Raw genomic sequence first — 22555 nt, 5'->3', positions numbered from 1 at the left:
TTTTTTCTAAAACCGGCTGATTTATGTTGTTCTGTCGGAGCATAGTGTCGGTTTCAGTGAATATGATCAAAAAAATCTTGCCAACTGCAACTTTAAAGTTTAGTGACGATGGTCAGGGAAATCAAAATCAATTTGTCATCTGAAATAATGAAAACTCACCCAGTGTAAGGTGGTTACTTTATTTTCTGATGGGCCCTGTCATAATAAATACTAGTGCTAAATATGGAATTCCATCGAAGGAAATGCAATACATCCACTTTGCATTTTTGCACATATTCCAGCACAAGCAAAAAATTGTTTGCACGGTATAATTTTATTGCAAAACAAACAAATGACATCCATACTATTTTATTGTGCTTCAACCTGAATCTAGCTCCCAACTCCTGGACATTGATATGTTCAGGTGGGGCAACCTATCTGGAGCCTAGGGATTTCTCAAAAGCTTTTTGGGAGCAGTGCCAGCTGATGGCTGAAGCCTGCTCTCAAGAGCCCTGTGTCAGACACTGAGCTGAGGCAGCTAATGGTAGTGTGCTGAAAGCATCAGTCACTGGACTTTAGTGGAGTGGAGTGGTCAAACAAAGGATGAAAAATACCAGCTGAACTAAATTATTAACTGAATGCCTGTTGGATTTGCGTAGATTGGTATTCTTGCAGCAGTTTGTTTAATAGTTATTTTCTTTTTTGTGATGGAGGAGGAATGCATGTGTAAAAACAATGAGGCAGACATGCAGAGATTAACTGCAGATCTGCTGAACCATCTTAATTTTAGCCATTCTCAACATGAACAGATTTCAGCCCTTGATACATCTTCATACATTTCCTTCTCTGAGCCTCACAAATCTAAGCTTTTCAGAATCAGGTTGTATTAGTGAAATGTGTTCGCACACAAAAGGAATTTCCTGACTTATATCCAATGAAGGAAGAAAAAAAAAAAACATTGTAAATCATCAGCAAAGACATAAATATTGGAGTGGCAGTGTTACAGATGGAGTGCATTGGTTTTATTGGAATCTCCAGTGCACTCTCATTTCCACCCCTTCTGCAGCAGTTGCGAAAATCAATTTAGATAATTTGCCTCCATTACTGCTATCTAAAAGGCATCTGATGTAGCGAACAGTGCTCCACTAATACGATTTTGACACAGTGTGATTTGCTTACCGGGTTTTAAGTATAGTATAAGTATATATACTCTTTTGATCCTGTGAGGGAAATTTGGTCTCTGCATTTATCCCAATCCATGAATTAGTGAAACACACTCAGCACACAGTGAACTGAAGTGAACACAGTGAACACTCAGCACACAGTGAGGTGAAGCACACACTAATCCCGGCGCAGTGAGCTGCCTGCAACAACAGCGGCGCTCGGGGAGCAGTGAGGGGTTAGGTGCCTTGCTCAAGGGCACTTCAGCCGTGGCTACTGGTCGGGGTTCGAACCGGCAACCCTCCGGTTACAAGTCCGAAGCGCTAACCAGTAGGCCACGGCTGCACCCTTTTGAGGATGGGACAGAGGTTGGGTGGGGGACACAACACACTTCATCCTATTGTGTGTAACCTTGCACACAGAACAGCTGCTCACAAATCCTTAGGTCAGTTTTGTCCTTCAAAGCAAGAGAGGGGGCTTTCTCATTTCTGCCACTGATCTCGTTCATTTATGCCTTTAAAAATGTTGTTCAAGTGTTGAAGGCCGAGGGCAGCCACCCCACCTCCAATCTTTGTCTCTGGGTCCATAACCATGCATACTTATTACAACACCAAAGAGCCAGAGGTCCCCCTGACAATATTCTGCTACAATCCATGCCAACCCAACCAGATGTTCCTGGTATGGATTTGAAATGTTATTAATTATTTTATTCATAAAGAATAATAAAGAAGTACTTAAGGAAAAGACAATAGACATCTAATTATTGTTATAAACGCATTTAAAAGATATAGAATATGTACACAGAATTGATCTGTTTTCAGTAGATATGAGCCATGTTTTTTTTTTTTTTTTTTCTCGTATTTGAAACCAGAGTGAGCTTTTTAAATAATTTTAATAATGGCAAACTACAGTGGGTCCCCGTTAAGTTTGGACGGGTTCCTTCAGGAATCACGATCCCCATTTTCTCAGCAGAAATGGCACAAACTGCAGTTGACACAAACAACCACAAGGTGTCACTTTGGAGTTCTGCCACTACTATTTTTGATGCGACTTGACTTACTGCTTCCATGATGCAGTTTCCAAGTCAGTAGAACAATCAGAGAAAGCTGAGCCATTACCAAACATATATGATAATACAATAGCGTGAGTTTATATATCTTATACCCTATTTGTCACGGTTACTTATAGATTTGATAGTGTAACGATAAGCGCATAAGAGACTTTCAGCGGGGGCACAGAAACTTAATTTGATCACGGTAGTTTAAGCTTACACTTGACAAAACATTCTAATATGAGAATGTAGATGCAATTGTTGTAAGATGGTGCAGCTCCTTTAAGAAAGCACCGTTGCAAAAAAGTAGACGTGCTGGAGCGAGTCATATTCAAAATGCAAAAAATAACACCGCAGATAAAACCAATTATCCTCATTCATTGCAACCGCAGCATGCCTGCTTGCCGACGTTTAAACGAAAAAGATATCAAAGCACCTTTTGCGTTTGAATGTAACACGAAAAAATGTTTAAACAGCTGGACAAATGATAATTGATTATAGCCTGTACACCAGCAATTGTTGAACATTTGGAAAAAGATCGCTCAGCTGTTGCCAGTCACAGGCAATGTAGAAACAACATGAAGGCAGTACACACTTCCCCGAATGTGGATGTTACACTGTCATAATCTACCACCAGCCTTTTGGCAAGTTGAAAAATAGATGACTTCTGTGAAATCTCTGCTTTAAAGCAAGACCTAAATGAGAGGAGTTGTGTTGGGAATGTCGGTGCAATGTCCATGCTATAATGGTCTGACAAACGTACTGCCTTTTCAAGCAGTTCATCATCACCTGTGAGTTGAAGGATCATAGGACGTAAAGACTCAACCACATAACAAGTTCCCCGCATGCTTGCACATCTTTGGGAGAGCTGACTGATTATGATTTCCAGAGTTGCATTAAATACCTGCACTTTGAAGTATCTCTCTGCATCGGTTAAGCGCTCATCTTCCGATAGTTCGTCAAAGTGACGCTTCACTCTCCGTGCTCTAACATTTTCAAATGTACTCTGAACCCCCATTTATTTGCGAGTGTCTGCGCTGTAGCCTTGGACTGGTCAAAGGCACGCAGGTAGTCAGAAAGGACCGGTATAGAATTTTCCAGCAATTGCATTGCGGGGGTAGCGACGGAGGTCACAGGCCCTGGTGCGACTGCACTTGCTGCACCTACTAGGCCTAGTTACGCCATTGCGTGGAGCGCTAATGTGTCTACTGTAAATCATTCATGTGTGAAAGTCATTAGGCTGGAAGCGCTAATGTGTCTAAGCTCATTAGTCTACTTTCAATAGGCCTACTGTACAGCCTGAGAGGGGGAACATAACCTATAGCCTAGGCTACTGTAGAGTAGGCCTACAGTAGGCTACTGTAGGCTAAACAATCAGTTGTGAAAGTCTGCAACGAAAGTTTACTAATGGAAGCGCTAACGTGTCTATTGAGCTCATTAGCCTACTTTCAATAGGCCTACTGTACAGCCTGAGAGGGGGAACATACTGTACAGCCTGAGAGGGGGAGCCTACTGTAGAGTAAACAATCAGTTTACTTAGTTACATTTGTTTAGTTAAATCCAGTTTTCTACTCTATCTCCATGATATGCTTAGCCTATAGAAAGACGAAGTCGGGAAAGTGCTTCAGAGAAAACGTATTTATTGAAATAATGAACAGTCTACATTCTACAGTCTAAATTTAAAGCACGTTGAATCCCTGGGAAGATCTGCGTGTTGTCTTGGAGGAATTCGTTGATCTTATTGATGCAGTCCTTCAGTTCACTCCTCCCCATAGCAGGGAACTTTCGTTGTAGTGTTGAGACCACAAAGTTTTTCACATTTTGCGGCAGTGCTCGCTTGCCCTTTGCTCCATCCCAGTTGGTGGTTTTGCTCCAGGCTTTATAGTGTTCCTCTGTGACGATGGACCTGAAGAGCAGGCATCCGTATCGCCCACTTGGCCGTAGCTCTGTTGGTGAATCTTAAGCGTGGTCTTCGGGACCAACATCACGCAAGGTCACGCCTGCGTGTTGACTAGGAACTTGGATGCTGTCGTTGAGTGTGACGGAGAGGGCCAATGGAGACATCTGCAAGGAGGACGTTTCTGGAGCTGGTGTCGAGGTGCACCTGGGGATTGGTCTCTCAGGCGTCGAATAACTTCTCTGCTCACGTAGCGTCGCCTGAAGTTCTCCGATTCCAGCTCTCATCTCCTGTAAAATGTCTCTGTGGCTCTCCAAGTGGCTGGTCTCTCGGAGTTGTTGAAGCTCTCGTTTGAGGTTTTTGACCTCCGCTTTCAACCGATCATTCTCGGCGTCTCTCTCGGCTACTCGAGCTTTCTCTGCTCTCTCGCTACTCGAGCTTTCTCTGCAAAATGTGTGAAAGTCATTAGGCTGGAAGCGTGTATACTGTCAGTGACTAGTGCGAGAAGCGGGTTCTGTGTTGTAGGCTATGCATTTTTCCGATACTTGGCTGCAAGCTCCCCCCCCCCCTTCTTTCACAAGCAGTGCAGCTTTCTGAAGCGGTGCCTTTTGAAGCTAATGTAACAAATACCACCAATATTGTTGTGTGGCAATAAAAGTATCCAGGGTTTGCGCAAGTAGCCTAAATATATAAATAAATTAAGGACATACAATCCTTAACGTGAAAAAGCTTAACGTAGCTTAATGTCCCAAACAACAAGTCGTTTTATGCGCTCATTATAAAGAAAGTTTAACGTGTCCCAAAACAGCTGTCAATTAATCACCAAACGTCAAGAGGGTTGAGTCTGAATGACACCGAGTTTTAGACACTGTGTTTTTGAAGTTAAGAAATATTTTCGTAATAAAAATGGTCATTTAACCAATAAAGGCTGAAAAAATGTACAGTAAAACTAGGCTATACAGTACATGCAACCCAGCAGAAGACTATTATAGGCTATTGGCAAATCATTGAGCATCATTCACACATTGTATTCTGCACAGTCTCTACACGTGGAGCGCTAATGTATAGGCATACTGTAAATCATTCAAAATGTGTGAAAGTAATTAGGCTGGAAGCGTGTCTACTGTCAGTGACTAATGCGAGAGTTCTGTGTTGTAGGCTATGCATTTTTCCGACACTTGGCTGCAAGCTCCCCTCCCCCACCCCCTTCTTTCACAAGCAGTGCAGCTTTCTGAAGCGGTGCCTTTTGAAGCTAATGTAACAAATACAATATTGTTGCGTGGCAATAAAAGTATCCAGGGTTTGCGCAAGTAGCCTAAATAGGCCTATATAAATAAATTAAGGACATACAATCCTTAAAGCTTAACGTAGCCTACATGTAGATTAATGTCCCAAAACGTCAACAAGTCGTTTTATGCGCTCATTATATATGGACAAAGATCCTTAATATATATGCTTTATCAACCGTCTCTGATATGGATTTCTATGAAACGTCACGAAAACATGCGTGCGCAACCAAGAGGCAGAAAGCACCATAGAACAGCATAGAGCAATGCAAAAGAGCAAAAGAATCAAATGATTTTTGTGCTGACAACTGCACCAATTCAAATCAATGATGGTTAGAGAATGTTAAATATGTTCAATATCCCTAACGGAATGCATGTCTTCGCCAAAAATGACAAAATACGATGTTATGTTAATAATGCAAATGAACGGCACACTTTGAAATATAGTCGGAAATGAGATGTTATCATCATTGAGACAACAGGGGTATATACAATAAAACCCGATTGTAGCTTACAGCAGCCGGCTATTTAGGTTAAGTTTATAACGTTGTGGACGGCCACCAAGCCGCCTTCTGCCCCACGGCTGCGCACAGTCTTGAGTGACCGGATTCGTTTTCCTTTGTCATATGAATGCTGTCATTTTGTTAACATTACTGTTAAGGAGATGCTGTAGGCAAAGGCTATATTTCAACCTCGTTAGTGTCAGAACTATTCACAAGGTTTCTGGGCAGCATTTTTATGTTCTGTTAGCAAGCGAACTTCTCATGACTACCGACAAAGTAGCCTACTGCCAGCTGACGAAGCTCTCATTTTAAAACATTACTGAGAGACAGGCACTATACAATCAAGAAATCTTGCCACTGAATCCAAAACTATGTTTAACATTATGTACAAAGCTTAGGCTACAGTGGATTAGCATGTTGCAGGGGCTGCTAAAAACAGAGAAACGCACTGAAAACTCGGCCAATCACAGCCCTTGCTGTCGAATCGCCCGTCCGTTCGACCGTTGAACGCCACAGCGGACTATGCTGCCCCCCAAGCGGCTGCAGTTGTACTTACATGTCACCCAGCTGCGTGAATCACCATTATCGTGAATGAAGTGTCAATTTTTAACGGGGACCCTCTGTAGCAAATGGACAGTATTTGGCATTTCCTTTTTTGAACATGGCAGATTATCAGCATTAGATTTTGTTGTTCACATCAACTTGTATGTACTTTTTAATTGTCATTTCATACATACTCAGTTATGTTGATATTTCTGTATAATATATTGCATCAAACATTGAATTGGTCCTCCATATTCCATCTCTATACCCTGTCCCGAAACCTGAAATCCATGGTCAAGGCTCCAGTCGTCATACCCAACAGATTGGCAGATTGTGAAATTTTGGCAAAATCATTGAAACAAATTTACTAGAAAAAAAAAAAAAACAGATGTAACATTTTTTTGCCTAATCCTATATGACTGCTGCTTTGCTAGCGTAGAGGTAGTTTGGGATCACAGCAAAACGGTGGGTGGTCGCCTACACAACTTCACCACTTGGTCCCCACTAAATGGTGGCCTGTTACTACAGCATTGGCCAAAGTTAGTACAATATTGAGAAATATTACATTATTAGGTTCTGGAAAAAGTAAGGTTAACCTTATAATGTAATAGCCTCCCGTTAATGTAATAATTTGTTAGATTATCGGTACAGAGATTATTACATTTTTGGCAAATGCAATTTATTACATTTTCAGGGATTATTACATTATCAGTTTTCATGTAATCATGTTTTTTGGAGTTATGAGTTGTTTTATTACATTATTGGGAGTTATTACATTATTGGGAAATTATTACATTATCAGGTTCTACAGGGGTTATGCCACATGTTGGATTCAATGTCCTCTTCATTTACAAACCTAGAGGATTTACAAGAATATAGAAGATAAGGTAGGCAATGTTTGCTATCCGGGCCCGCTGTGGCATGATTAATTGCAGTCTCTGAGAACTAGCAAGTTATGACTGCGTCACAACTTTTTCGGAATTCGGGTTGTATATTCGGTCCCTTAGAATGAAAGTAGTCTTTTCCGCTGCTTGTGCAAAGCTGATCCTAAACAAACTGCTGGTGCATTGTGGAAATATAGCAAAAATATAGCAAAAATATGTTAGGATAGTTTATCAAAATGGGTTCATAACTTACATCGCTGAATGTAGGGCTAATTGTCATAGGCCTACTAATCTGAGATCATGTTTAGGCTAGTCAAGGGTTCTAGCACTCCACCAATCAGATTGGTCATTGAGGCCGACGGCCACTGGCCGATTGGACATGTGTAATCGGCCAAAATGAACACCAATATCGACTCCGACCGACGATGGCATGGGACACACCGAACCGACTCGAGTCACCAACCTCGCCTGACTGTCTGACGGCCGATAATCGGGTTGGTGTGTCCGGGCCCTAACAGATTTAGTGGCTGGTGTTACAAATCTTTTAACCTCCTTTTTTTTTGTAGTTCAATCTTCTCAATAATTTTACCTTCCCTAAACTACGTAGCTATAATGTTATATGTACATGCGCTGGTGTATGCAAATGACATGTTATACAGACATTTCAGTAGGTAGCCTAAATTGATACTTAGTAAAAATGTTATGTGATCAACAGTATTGACTGAGTTGACATGGACTGAGTTGTTTGTATCATATGGCATGTGTCCAGCTGAGGGTTGTTGTATAGGGTTTGGGGCTGAATGATGTGTTTGCTGTGGACGGAGAGGTTCTTGAGTGATATGTATTCATAGTTAGTGGGAGTCATGTCTGCTGTGCTGTCCTTGCAGGTTGCTGTGGAGACGAAGAGGTGGTCCATAGATCAGGGACAGGGCAGTGATTGGTCATTGTCTGCCTGAGAGGGAAAGAATAAAGAGAGGGGGAGAAGAATTGAAACTCAGACATCATTAGTGTCACCAAGTTCACCAAATTTCTTGCTACTATTTTGCTCTTTCCTTTTTTGGATTATGTTTTCATCAATTTTGCAACTTTTTCCTGCTGAATATAACATTGTAGTCCTTTGAGTCACTTATGGTGGTTGGCCTTTTCAGTTTTCATAACTTATCATTTCAAACAATTTGGTATCCAAGGTTATGTAAGGTTTAGGTGTAACATAACATCAATGGTAATGTGATTTCCTAGAATACAATTTACACTTCTTATTACATATCTTATTATAACGTCATGGTCAATAGTAAGGGTTAGATTACACAAGCTGTGTCAAAATCCAGTCTGAAGGATGGTGCTGGTGATCAAAGAAGGTCAGGATGTCCAGGGAGAGATTCTGAGATGCTGCTGAAATCGCAGGAATGACAGCAACTGAGCCATTAAGTCTTATGTTACACACTTTGCCTCTGCCTGAATGAGAGAAAGAAAGAAAAGTTATAGCATCCAAACATAAAATCTATGTATAACCTTAGAAAACATGGTTATGGGCAATTACACAAAAGTTAGGTCTGGTTGAGCTATTTGTTCATTTCTGATTGGATGAGAGGCATTCCAGAGTCGGGATATCCCAGGACATCCCAACTCAGACTTTTTACTGCTAGTAATTACTCCGACATGAACATTCCATTAGTTCAAAACGTGAGCGCAGCGATTTTAGCATCACATTTGGAAATTTTTGTGAGAGAAAATGGAATAGGATGAATGTTCAATTTAGCATGTGACACAGACAAGCAAGTACACATATAAATGTTTATGGGCACAAGCATATAAAGCCTCTCTCACTAAACTTTACTCTTGAGTGATATGCTGTGTTGCTCTGCAAAAGGAGATGCCAGGGCTAAGATTGGAACCATTTTTTTTTTCGGCAGAGGATGAATTGACAAAATCAAAAAAAGACTTGATGATTAATTGGTAGTAGAACTGTTGCATAACCCCAATGGCACTCGTGGCACAGCGTGGTTTTCCTTTGTAGTTTATGGATTTTTACTAAGGGGCTTTGACATTTTGGCAAAAGTTGTGTTATATCAAGCTTAAAATGTATGTATCTGCTGCTGGAGATTGAACAGGCATCTGAGATAAGCATATCTCTGCAGGGTTCCTACGCAGTATGGAAAACCTGGAAAAGTATGGCATTTGATTTTAGTAATTTCCAGGTCTGGATAGGTATGGGAAAAAAGAAACAAGGGTATGGAGAAATATTTGTGTTTCCAGACTATTGCATCTACAGTACTAATCACTTCACTCGGGTCATAATGAACCATTCCTACTGTTGTGTAGCTTAACTGTCAGTCCACATCATCAAGATACAATTGAATGGGGGTCCTCAGAAAAAAATCTCTCCCACAAGGGGACCCTGGTACCAAAACCAAATCGAGAACCCCTGCAACATGCAAGTGCCCTACACCATTGTGCACTGGTATGTTTGCGTAGCTCTGCTATTTTCGGCTAAAACACTGGTAGACTTTTTTGATTTTGCAAAAGTTAACAAGACATGCATTATCTGATATTACAAACAAATAATATTGTTTACGGTGATTTCTGAGGCCTCTGCCAGCAGTGCACTAGTCTCCCAACACATGTAGGCTATGCTGTATCTACAGAGAACTAAAAATGTGAGTGCACCTTCCAACACAGCACTTCCCCCAACGAAAAGTATCCAACAGTGGGCAAGTGTTTTCTGAGGGCTAACAAGTTAATAATAAACATTATTATACAGTTCTTCACAATGCTAGTAGAACACTCCATTGACAATGTCTAGAATATGGTCAGAAAAATGTACCGAGAAGTTTGAAAATTTGAGTATGGAAAAAGTATGGAATTTTGAAATGGAAAATGTGTAGAAACCCTGTCTCTGTCATATATCTGGCAATACTGATACTGTCTTTTCATTAAGATGCAAAAAAGTCTGTAAATAAGCAAGTCAATAATGTCAAAATAAAATAACAATTCACATAAACAATGCCACTGTATTCAGTATGCAAAAAACAGCTCCACTTCTGTACTGTGTAGTGATCTCTGGGCCAGCTCAACCTCCTTTCCCCCTTAAACCTTGTTGTCAATGAGCCTGCAGTGTTGCCAATACTTTACAGTTCATCATTGACCCAGGTTTATTCCTGAACAGTGTGGCAGGGTGCATTATCCTATTAAAGGAAATTCCATCAGGGAATGACATTGCCATGAAGGGGAACTCGGCCTGCAACAATGTTTTAGTGTGTGCCAAGAGGCAGCATCAGATTGTGGTGTTGTTTTGCTGTGTGGGAGATTTGTGTACTTCTGAAGATCGGTGGCATCATGAAGAAAGAAAATATTGTAAAACTTCTTCTTGGAGACGTCTGCCAGAAGGCTGTATTTAATAGACTATATTAAATCTTTTATTTTCCTGATTGTGAACATACGTTGAAAATCACCAAAGTAATAATTTTGGATTGGTAAAATAAGTCAAAGCTGAAGGTAAAAATCCTCTCAACTATTATTCTGGAAATTCACATCAGAAAAAAAGTAGTTGGACGAGCTACTATATGCCTCTTACATTTTCAAAGAGAAATTAAATGAATAGATTATTATAATTATAAACACTCATTATAAACGCTCCTTACCACCACCAGCTTGTGAGTCTCGTCTTTTAAGACCCTGGGTTCAATGCCTACATCAGTGAACCAATCAGTGGAGCTGTGCTGATCAATATCCAAATAAAAATGTACATTTATTCATTTAGTAGATGCTTTTAACCAAAGCGACTTATATTGTCCCCTGAGCAACTCGGGAAGCCAGGAATTGAACCAACAACCTTTAGGGTTGCAATTTACATTTACATTTATTAATTTAAGGTTTAGAATTACTGTTATAAATAATTCTCACGGCTTGAGCCTTTCCCCCTGGACACTGGTACATGTGCATTTGTTTTGGAGCCGAAGGACTAGCAATAGGCAAAAACGATCTCCAAAGACCTTTATCTACTGATCAGGTCATGTTTCTTGCTAGATTTTTCCGGCTCACCGTCAGACAAGCCAGGCTGGTTTTCTGCCTGTGAGGCGCTGCCAGCTATGCTAGGTGCACATTTCTCCCCATCACAAGTTTGTTTACTATCTAAACTACCTTAATATAATAGCTTTGAAGCAGAGTGCTGCTTTAACTCATATTGAGTAACCTACTTTGTGTCACTCACTGGACTATCAAGAAAGTTAAAATAAAAGCATAATGTTGCATGATTGCAATATTGCACAATTCCAAAGGTAACATTAGGGTAAGTGCATTTATCATTTTATCTGTCTCAAACATGCTCAGTTAGCTAGAGAGCAATAAAGTCCCATGACCAATGAGAATATTTATTGGCTGATGTGCAGGTCTAGTTTTGGGGATTAAATTCCTTGTTTGTGTTATGTTTTCTTTTTATTTCTTCCCGTACGTACTGATCACATTGACGGCTTTGATTGTGTTGTGTCAAACAGCAAAGTTCACAGCTTAATAGAAAATTCTGAGCTGCTCTGAAACACATTGATCCTGAAAATGCCACTTAGAGACAAAATGAGAGGGGTATTTTAGGGGCAAAACTAGAGGGTACTAGGTGCAGAGGACACTCAAAGGTACTCAAACACTGCACAAATCTGGGGAATAATTAAAGGAAGGATTGACGGCTAGAAATGATACCCCAAAATATGGAATTAATGGATGAGGTTTTCTCTGCCAAAGTCTTTTTTTTTTTTGCTTTCATTGAAAAAAGAAATGTTCTGAAAACCCAATAGGAAATTTCAAGCTGATTGGCTTTGCTTTGATTGGCCAACATCTTTAGGCATTTTCCAGATGTAACACTAGATTGCTGTTTGCTATGGTTCCATCTTATTGATTCAGATTGCTTTGGGCACTCCAATGTTAACAGGGAAGGGAGCATAATGAATATGAGAAGTTTCTATGTAGAAACCATGCACTTTTCTAATTGGCACATGCTCTATGACCATTTCCTTTCTATGGCAGGCAAGGAAGCAAACAGTCCACTTTGAAAAGCCCAGTACATCCCCTAGTTACATTGACATCTTATTTCATCCCCTAGTTACATTGACATCTTATTTCAGAGCTAACAAGAAAACAATTGCTACCTACAGTATGGCATGATCCCTATAACGCCACACTCTGGCGCTATCATTTAACAAGGTGCAGCACAGCAATTCTGTAACAGAGATGACCTCTTAACCCTCACGTGGTCACAGCTATTCAAATATTATCCACTGAATGCTCAAAATGGTTTGATGGTTTCCCTTCATAGTGTGCAATTCACCTTATTGAGATCTGAAAACACTTGACCTCTGAAGAGCATGTAATGTCTTTGCCTTCACTCCCAAGATGCTAATCAAGACCTATTTCATTAGTAGTAATTCTGTGGTAGAATTGCCTATCTAGAGCAGGGATGGGCAGTAATTGAAATACAAAAAAGGGTAACACTTTAGCAAGCACATGTTATCCATTAATACATCACTAATATGTGTATGTATTATTGCTCATCACAGTCTGTATTAAGTACCATTGCACATTTTTAAGGTCTTATTCTTAATCAATAGATAATTTATTCTTTGATATTCAGTTTGGTGACACACTGGTCAACAAAAACTGACCATACTTGTGTCTGCTGTGGCAGTGCAGACCATGTCACCTGCAGGTGACTTTGAAAGGATACAGACATTGAAAGGTCCACTCTTTCTGATTGGGGACCTTTAAAACTCTGAGCACATTGATGTAAATGTATATGCCACCACATCGGCAATAGCTGTAGCCAGAGCAAATTATTGGCTTGTCCATTCATCCCTCCATCCCATTCTTATGAATGCAATATGGTCAGTGTGACCTCTTCTTTGTCTCATTCTTGTGAACGCTCAAGAACACCGGCACAGACATGCGTTTTCTTTGAAATGGGAAAGAAAGAAGTCTGCTATACGAAAGGATTCGGTAAGAATGAACCGTTATATATTTCCTGGTATGCCCATTATGCCCCTAGGAAATTGAAAGTGAGCTGAGACTGCCCAGATCAATATCTTAATGGAAAATAAATAGGCTACTAAGACATCAGCAGCATTTTTACGTATGGTGAAGTTGTCAAAGGTATAAATTACTAATTTGAAAAGCAGATTGTGGACAAAATTATAGTCGATCACAATATCATGATAAAAAGCTGCTGTTAAAAGTGAGAATGTTAAGAGGTTTGTGTATTTTATTATTTATTTGTGATGGCTTGTTGGCTGTTACATAGTGTTATGGGCATGTTTCTTGTTCTTATGATTTTGTAATTCTTAGCGAAAGTCTCAGTTGTACATCTTTACTTGCTAATACAATAATCAGGTCATGTAGGGAGGATGTTCTCTCTCCACACCATATGCACACACTCAGAAATGCAAAAGACTGCACATACTGTACATTTTCTCAACACACTGTTACAGTCTTCAACATGAATACAAATAATCTGACAGGCAAAAATACCAAAATAAAAAAATAAAAAACGGGTTGAGCTTCTCTCAATATCTGTTCAGGAAATTCACTGCAATATAGACATTGTGAAGCACAGTCTGTATAATCTGCACAATCTGTACAGCTCAAATGCTTGAAGTGTTTACACTGGATCTAAGTCTAAATAAGGCTTGTGATGGCATAAAAGTTATTATTAGTAACAAAAAAGCATAGAATCGTGGTGTCAGAACCAGAACAAGATGCAACCTTAAAGATGACATTGGATTATACACCTGGAATTTTCCCTGGACACCTGGAGTTTTACTGTGTTTACTTCAAACAGTTTATTTGGTGCCTCTGTGTTAGTGTGACCTCTCTTAAGGTGTCAGGAAGTGTGATTTATATATTGTGTTATTGTGTCAGTTTTGTATATTTCAACTTCTTCAGAGATCTCATAAATAAGCTAATCAACTTTAGGTCATAAGACATGGTTGAAATAATTTCCAGGATATGTGCCTGTTTTCTGGACAGTTATTGATTATAGTCAGTGATGCTAGTTGTGCCGATGATTATTGATGAGGATGATGGAATCATGCATTAACACGAAAAAAATACATGATTCAGACATTATTACTTGCAGTTGTTGTAGAGGTAGCTTCTGCTTATGTGCAGTATGTAAAGTGTATAATCTGTGTTTCTAGCACCACAGAGCAAGTTTTCAGAAAAGCTAGTGGCGTTCACACTCCACCTCCAGGTGTGAGAGTGCACACAATCTGTTAAGGGATCACTCTGTCTCTATTAGCTACTATAGCTGCTACTACTACTACTACACACGGTCATCTGTTTGTTCTGATTTGTTTGTCATCTTCTGTTTTCCCCTCTTACAATAACAAGCAGACATTTACCTCAGTGAAGCAGAATGATTTATTAGGGCTTTGGTAAAGGGAAAAGGGAAGGTGTTAAGAGAGAGAAAAGAGGCATGGGATGATGACAATGGGGAAAGGTTACCGTATGGAAATGTTCTGTCTGTTCCGTCCTTTTAGTTCCACTGTTACACTGTTATCATCCGTGCACGATCTGTTCTTGTCACATGGTCAATATCTATTTCCCTCCTGACATTACAAGTCAAGACCTCACGATTGGCAAATATCAATAGGAGACTTTTCAATTACCCTTCTTGGTTGTAAATTGTAATCAAAATACAATTAATCTTTTGACCCATTTTTTTTTTTTTTTTTCACAGAAACTGATTTGAATCAAGTAGCTAGGAAAATAAAAAAATAAAAGTGTGGTGTAAATCACAGTGCAAGTGGAAACTAGACTTGTTCACAGTTGTTTTAGTGTGTTCTCTTTACCCTACTGAAAAAATGTTTGCTGATCGTAAATAGATATACAACAGCAATTGTTGTTTTTTTGAAGCTACTGGATTTTTGTCAAAAGTTGCTTTTGTATAATGCAGTGGCTTATTTATATTTATTAACAAGGCATTCATAGCTTAAGGTCTATAAAGATACTGAAGGAGTGTAGCTCCACCCTTTGCTTGTAGTGTTTGTAGGTACTCATATTAGCCACACTGTCCTCCTCCTTCTTATGCTTCTGCAAGTCTTACTATGACATCGTAACATTTCCCTTCTTTATCTCCATCCCCTCTCATCTATAGTTACTCTAGTACTCTAGCCCTGTTCTCAGAGGCTGTAAGGCTGGCTGCCCTTTTGTACCATTCAGCTCTAGGGATGGAGTTAGGGTTAAAGGAGCAGTACAGGAGGTTGCTTATGGCACAATGGGTGTGTCGGAAAAAACAGAAGTTACAGACTCTGCATTGTGGCGCAGCGCCTGAGGTTTTATATGCAGCCGCCCATTCTGCACCTCCTTGACAGGCTCCCGAAACACCACGTGCTTGTTATTACTGACCTTACGGCCGGGTCCCTCAGTGGTGGCGGGGGGCGTGGGTGTCAGGATGGATGATTGCGCACTGCACTCATTGGCTGGGCTGGGGGTAGTGGGTGCAGGGGGCTGCTTACGGCACCAACAACGACAGGGTGTCAGGTACAGGTACATCAGAACCAGCACCAGGCTCACCACACAGCCTAGGAGGGTAGTGAAGCCGGTATTGAAGGGCTCATATTCCACATGGCGTGATACCACTGTCACATTTACCTCTTGTGTCTCATTGCGCTGGTGGTCCAGGGCCATACACCAGTACACCCCAGAATCTTTGACCTGTGCTGAGATGATTTCCAGACTTCCGTTAGCATGCATGCGCAGTGAATTATTGTTGCCTGGAGGGGCAATGTACTCCCGCTGGGGCGAAACCCATACATGTCTCATCTGTTCCCCTCTCAGTGAAGTCTGGCACTCAAGTGTGATTGAATCACCGACATAGGCCTGCAAGCTGTTGTCTTTTTTGCCCACCAACCCCTGTTGTATGTGCAAGGTGCAGTTTTCAAAGAAGCGTCTATGCTGGAAGAATCGTACAGAAGCTCTTCGTTCTCCATACAACAGACAGGTGTGCTCATGGTGGTAATCCCTAGCTGAGGCAAAGCCCCGCTGCTCCCAGTGATGAAAAAGGCTGTACATGGAGCAGTCACAGATCAGTGTGTTGTTATGTAGAAAGAGACCACTCTGCACTGCAGCAGGCAAGGCCCAGATGTCCTCTAGTGGTAGTTTGGGCAGGCGATTGGAAGAAAGGTCCAGTGTGCTCAGCAAAGGGTGGCTGTGCTCCTGTATTGAGAAAAAGGGGAAGTCTGTGAGAAGGTTGTGACTCAGGTAGGCCTTGTGCAGGTTGCTAAGCCCGGCTAATGCCCGACTCTCCACTTGGGTGATGCGGTTGTTGAAGAGAAGCAGCTCTTCCATCCCGACCAGCTCTTGGAAGTAATGCTGCTCCACAACATAGAAGAGGTTGGATGACAGATCCAGGTGCCTCAGGCTGCTAGCATTTTGGAAGGTCCCTCGTGCCAGTCTGCTAAGTCGGTTGTGGGCCAGTTGTAGTGTATCCAGCCGAGGCAGTTCTGCAAAACTGTGTTCTTCAAGTTGTGATAGTTGATTGTGGTTAAAGTCTAGTATGGCAGCTGTTGTGGGCAGTGTGGCAGGCAGTTGCTCCAAGCCGAGGGAGCTGCAGCTAAGGATATCAGATGCACACAGACACTTTGAAGGACAGCTGCCTCCAGCCTGTTTCAGTGGGACTGAGCCCAGTATCAAGGTTATGGCCACACCCCAAGCCGACAACATGGTGCTGGCAGTATACTGCAAGGAATTTTTGCAAATGAACCTGAATTTATGAGAACAAATAAGCTTTGAGCACGTCCCAGTGTTTTTGGAAAATCAGATGCCAAATTGTGGAAAGACCAAACTGTGTAAACAGTTGAAAAACATATTGGGCTGACGGAGCTGCAATGAAAAGCAAATGAGAGGAGATATTTATTAAATGAGTTTATTGATTAACTAATATTTCATTTAATTGATATTTTATTAATGGGTGGTTTCCAGCAGTGATTTATGAAGAGAATACATATCAGTAAGAATATATCTTTTTATCCTTAGTTTTGAAACTATATCAGACCATCAAAAATAGTTTTACTTACCAATGTGTTGTCAAAAGATACAATGGATATCCCAAATTAGAATCTGCCTTGCATGATTACTCCAGTAGGTGACAGCGGGTTTCAGTTGTTTTAAAAGCAAGACACATTAAGTGCTGCCTAAGAATCAGGATGCTTTTCTCAAGTCAACCTGATAATAGTTGCTTCCAAGTAGCCTCTGCTTCCCCATTGATTTGATTTGCACTTCCCAAGTACTTACATCAACACCCAATTGGCAACCACAGGCTTTAAAGTTTTTTTTTTCCAAACTATCTTAACACTCAATAATTAGAGAGCATTGACTTAATGTTATATGCGTCACTTTTTACTTTGAATATATGGTCCCTTTAGTTGCCCTTTAGTTAACAGTAAAGAGTCTGGATGGATAGTCATCGAGTGCAGTCATATCCATTTACCAGCAGGCTTTCAGCTTTTCTCCTTAGCTCAGAACATCCATCTCCCATGTTTCTGCTAAGTGTTCATCACAATCTCAATCTCCATCAAAGATCCCAGAAGTTAAGTACAATACGTCATTAGAGGTGTTTTGATGAATACTTAGAGCTCCCCCTCACATCCAGATGCATAGAATTCCAGCCCTTTTCTCCATCCTTCTCACTCCTTCTGGTACTTGTGTTGCTGTTAGTTCTCCATTTTGCTCTGTCACTCCTCTCTTCTCTTGACCTTTCCTCTGTTTTCACTCTGTTTCATTATTACATTTACTCTGCAGCTTAATGAGCCGTGTCTCTCCCTATTGGTCTGTCTTTCCACACCATCTTTCTGACTTGCACATCGCCTTGTGGTGTGTCTCTCTCGTTCCTTCTCCCTGCTCCCCCCTCACAACCTCACGCTGACATTCTCCTCCCTCTTTGCTCTTTCCCTCAGCATTGTGATTGGTCAGAGTTGGGGTTTGTGAAAGGGAAGGGCTTATGAAAGCCTTTCTTGTGTTTTTCTCTTTCATCCTGTTGCCCTATGGTGACTCCTCGAGGATTTGTTTTGCTTTTTATGTACAACAGTGTTGTTTGGCTGAGCCCTGATTTGTCAGACGTTTTTCCAGTTGTGCAACTTGCCTGTTTTATTATGGACTACTAATACTCAGATGTAGAACCTAGGGGAAGTACAAAAATAGGACATGAAAGGTGATGGATGAAAATGATTGATGGAATGAAATGGTTTCACAGTTGTCCCTCCGAATTGGATCCCAGTGTCAATTCAAAAATGTAAAAAGTGTATAAATAGTGTTTAAGAAGTATGTCCAATGACAGTAAAATGCCCTATGATATGAATGTGTTATGTGATGCATGATGTTGGTGAAAAAGTGTTATTATTAGTCATTACTTGAGCTCTTTGGCAGTAGGTGAGAGAGATCAAAAGACTTATTTCTGCATCTTCTGCTCAATTAGTATGCGGCAATCTTATGCTCCTGTGGCCATCCAAAAGGATGTCATGTATTTTGTCATGTATTTTTGATGGTGGGGTGTATATCCATGTTGACTATGTTGTTATAGTTCCCTGTGGTCATAGTGTCCGCTACCCTGACTGCTGTCATAAAATATTAGTCTCTTCTGATCCAGTGCTGAGGGCTAGTGCCAAGGGCTGCAATCTTTTCCACTCTACACTACAAGCACTTGCACACACATGTTCATGCACAGCAGTACCTCAATATTGTATTCATATCCAGTGCCTTCTCTCTCCACACACTAGCTGTAATTTGAAATGCATGAATGAACATTATTTGACCAAATGAAATGAAGAACAATGTCAGCGAGGATAGACAGGCTGTAGTGACTTATAACTTATTCCTCAGATGAAATACATTATGACTAAATGTTATGATATGTTACTATACGTTATGACTTTAACCTTTTGAAAGAAATTAGATACGTTTTTCTCTTGAATCTATATTCCAGGCTGTCATAGTGTCTGACAATGTAAAACTGACTTATAGAATATCCTCTTACTGAGTTATTTAAAATGCCCCACTTGGTACACATTTAAGAACCTCCGGATAATCATTTTTCCCCCCCATACTTGACAGATGGTGTCAGCACTCTTTTTATATGTTTTTCATCTCAATTTTTATTGGTGACGTTATTAACATCCCATGGTTATGTTCTTCTGAAGTCTTCAATAACAGTCGATCTGCATAAATAACATCTGCTGCTCATAATTGTGTATTAGTGTAAGTAGAGTTGTATTGCCTTAAGTCTTCTGGACACTGTGGCTAGGCATCGTGATTGATACATCAGGATTTTATTGTTGGACTTTTCATCTGCTTTAATATTCTAATCATGAATGAGCGTCTGCATCACCATCTACCACAAGTCAACACTTTTGTTGCGGATGAAGAACGTTTCAACAGAATCAGCAACATGTTTAAATACAGGGCTCCTACATGTGGCCCATCTTCTCCATATGCACACATGAAACACCTGCAGCAGCAATGGAGTGTGACTTTTCAAATATGCTGATGACATGGCCTTGGTGGTCCACCTGACAGATGAGCACTTCCTATTCACATACAGGCAATATGTAAACACCATGGTATTTTGGTTCAAGGAGAGCTCCCTGGTACTGAACAGCAGTAAAACACTGTACAAAGGCACCACAGATAATGCAGCTTAGCACAGACTATAGATGTTTTCATGATTCTCTAATCCTATGGGTGTAACCCAAGAAAATGTTCTATTAATATTTGATAGACAATAAAGTTTTTTAATCCTTGAATTCTGATTCAGCTCCATTGCCTATGATTTTACATAGCTAATGCAAATGTTAAAAACCCAGTAAATAACCCACTGGATAAAAACTGTGACTCTAGCAGTAAATGATCTTCTCACAGGAGGTGCGCTGTGATTTAACGACCTGTATTTTGTTTGAGGATCATTCATTTGTGGTTCTTCTGCCATGCCTCGCAGCTTTCCCCAACATGGACATGGACATACTGTACAAAGACATCTCTTTATGCACAAGCACTCACAATCACTCAGTAGGATTTGAACTGAAATCACAAATTATGAATACCATATTCTGTAAGCTTTCAAGATAATGATAAATGGTTATGAATAAAAATTGTTATTGTATCTTGAACCCTGAATAGCAAAGGTCAGTGTTGAGTTGAGAAATGTCATCGTTCTCCTTATTGTCTCTTTATAGGCACTGTGCACAGAGAGCAGATAACTCACTGCACCTCACTGCAGTTTCATTTTGGTTACACAGATAACAAACCGCATGACAAGATACAAGAAGAGACATGTCATTCACAGAAAACTGGAGGCTGGAGATTTTTTTTCACCATTTTACTGTGCCTATTTTTGAAAGTTATATAAAAGGAAAGTTTAGAAAAAATGTTAAAAAGATGTCTTTTTCTGTCAATCCACGCCTCGCTGATGCCAAGGCGAGTGTTGGATGTCACCGTGCAGAGCGAGTAAGTGACTACTGTCAGGGGAAAACTCCCAGGGCTCTCTTCTCTGCACGCTATTACTGATGTGTTTGAGAACATGAGGTTCTGCCAGGATCTGAGTGACGTAAATGTCATTATTATAGAGTGAACGCATGCCTCTCTGTGGTCGTCTGTGTGCCCTCCATTGTGTTTTTTTCACTACGTGGCCATGGGCCCAACCAGTGTGTTGTTACATGGAGCAGCAGTGGCTTACAGTAGGTGGTGGAGGAGTCGTGCAGCAACTGGAAGGTCGACCCTGTCAAAGTTTCCTTGAGCAAGACACTTAACCCCAGTGCTGCTGATGTGCAGGTTGGCGCCTTGCATGGCATCCTCTGCCATCGATGTATGAGTTAGTGTGTGAATGTGAGGCATGGCATTGTAAAGTGCTTGGAGTGGTCAGAGGAGTGGAAAAGCGCTATAGAAATGCAGTCCATTTACCAAATATACTGGTACCATGTGTTCATGAATTGTTTTTAGCTGCCACTTCCACCGCACTGACCATCATTTTGCTTGCATTAAAGTAATGTCGAAGGCACTGTTTGTAAAGATTGCATCATATAGACACTTTTTCAGAAATATCTGTGTGACTGGCGTGAAATCACGCCAAAGGTCCTATGATCCCTGAACTATTTTCATTGTGATCCACTCAGTGAATTTGTTTTGGTCATTAAAAGGGCTGTTATGTGGTGTTCCTCTCAGGGCAGTTTGGGTTATCATGATTCAGTTGTCATTTGACGTGAAATCTCTTGTGGATATATAAGCGTTTGCATAAATTACATCTTGTTCTTTGTTTTAAATTGTCTTAATTTTACCTGTATGACAATTACAAGAGGTTAAAGGAACATGGCAACATTTTGGGAAATTAGCTTATTCACCATCTCCCCCAGAGTTACATAAGATGATACACACTCTTCTCGTCTCTGTCTGGGCTCAGTCTGAAGCACCTACCGTTAGCATAGCTTAGCATAGCTCATTGAGGTGGGTAGTTCCAACTAGCCTATCTCCCAAAAGTGACAAAAGAACTCAAACAATATTCTATTTCCATCTCTTTTCAGAGTTGCAAGGGCAGCATCTGTACTCCTTTCAGACCCCTGTTTCCAGCTCCACTCTATCCAGCACCTGCTTGGAGAGGGAGAAGCCAGTGCAGCTGGAACTGACCGCAAGCACTTCTCTCTGCATGCCTGTGAGTACCCCTCTATCCTGTGGCCAGGGGCCATCCAGACAGCCTACCCAGTCCCAGCTGGGCTACACTGCTGGCCCAATGTGTTTATGGAAAAGCGGGGCCCATTTGGGACTCTATTTTGGCTGTATTTATGTTGTTAAGCTGTAGGAAAACAAAGCAGAGAGTTATATTCAAAATGGTAAAAGTAAATGATATGATGGGCCTGTCTGCCCATAAACAAGTGCATCAGTGGATATAAACAAGTTTCTAATATTCCTAGTAACACTGAGTCTTTTGCTCAGTGTAGGCAATCCAGTGAAATTGTAAGACTGAACATATCAAGCCATCAAGCCATAGTGCAATATTGTTACCTCCATGACATTATCTTTATGCTCCCTTATCATGCTCCCAAAGCCAACTCAGCTACCTAGCAAGACAGTTTCATCAAATGTAATCGTCAAATGTATGCTTAAGTACAGCCTTCCAGATAACAGATTCTGTGGAGGGATAAACCTGTGCTATTCCTAGCTTTGAGTATTCTTGATCAGGGCTAAAAGGACCAGACTGAAATGTAACCCTCTTTCATCTGTTTTAG

The 22555-nt window shown here is 40.8% G+C and overlaps 2 protein-coding genes across 7 annotated transcripts in view; one reads left to right on the top strand and one right to left on the bottom strand.

Annotated features, from left to right (window-relative positions):
- The window catches only part of LOC125302683 (E3 ubiquitin-protein ligase RNF123), a 120557-nt gene that overhangs the window by 78524 nt on the left and 19478 nt on the right, over positions 1-22555 (top strand). For all 4 annotated transcript variants that reach the window (XM_048256013.1, XM_048256012.1, XM_048256014.1 and 1 more), the window contains one exon: positions 21854-21981. In XM_048256013.1, coding sequence (XP_048111970.1) covers positions 21854-21981 — 128 coding nt within the window. The remainder of the gene's footprint in view (positions 1-21853; positions 21982-22555) is intronic.
- On the bottom strand, positions 6414-18187 carry amigo3 (adhesion molecule with Ig-like domain 3). Of its 3 annotated transcripts, none has more exons than XM_048256017.1 (4): positions 17363-18187; positions 15693-17168; positions 8612-8759; positions 6414-8256 (listed from the first exon to the last, which is right to left on the bottom strand). In XM_048256017.1, the coding sequence occupies exons 2-3, from the start codon at positions 17007-17009 to the stop codon at positions 8736-8738; spliced, it is 1341 nt and encodes a 446-aa protein (XP_048111974.1). In that variant the 5' UTR covers positions 17010-17168; positions 17363-18187; the 3' UTR covers positions 6414-8256; positions 8612-8735. The 3 variants fall into 3 exon arrangements, with proteins under 3 accessions (XP_048111974.1, XP_048111975.1, XP_048111973.1); XM_048256018.1 differs by having other exon boundaries at positions 15939-17168; XM_048256016.1 differs by lacking the exons at positions 6414-8256; positions 8612-8759 and having other exon boundaries at positions 14552-17168.

This window comes from Alosa alosa, chromosome 10 (genome assembly GCF_017589495.1).
Source record: "Alosa alosa isolate M-15738 ecotype Scorff River chromosome 10, AALO_Geno_1.1, whole genome shotgun sequence".
Taxonomy (NCBI): Eukaryota; Metazoa; Chordata; class Actinopteri; order Clupeiformes; family Clupeidae; genus Alosa; species Alosa alosa.
This window is presented reverse-complemented; position numbering and strand designations above follow the sequence as displayed.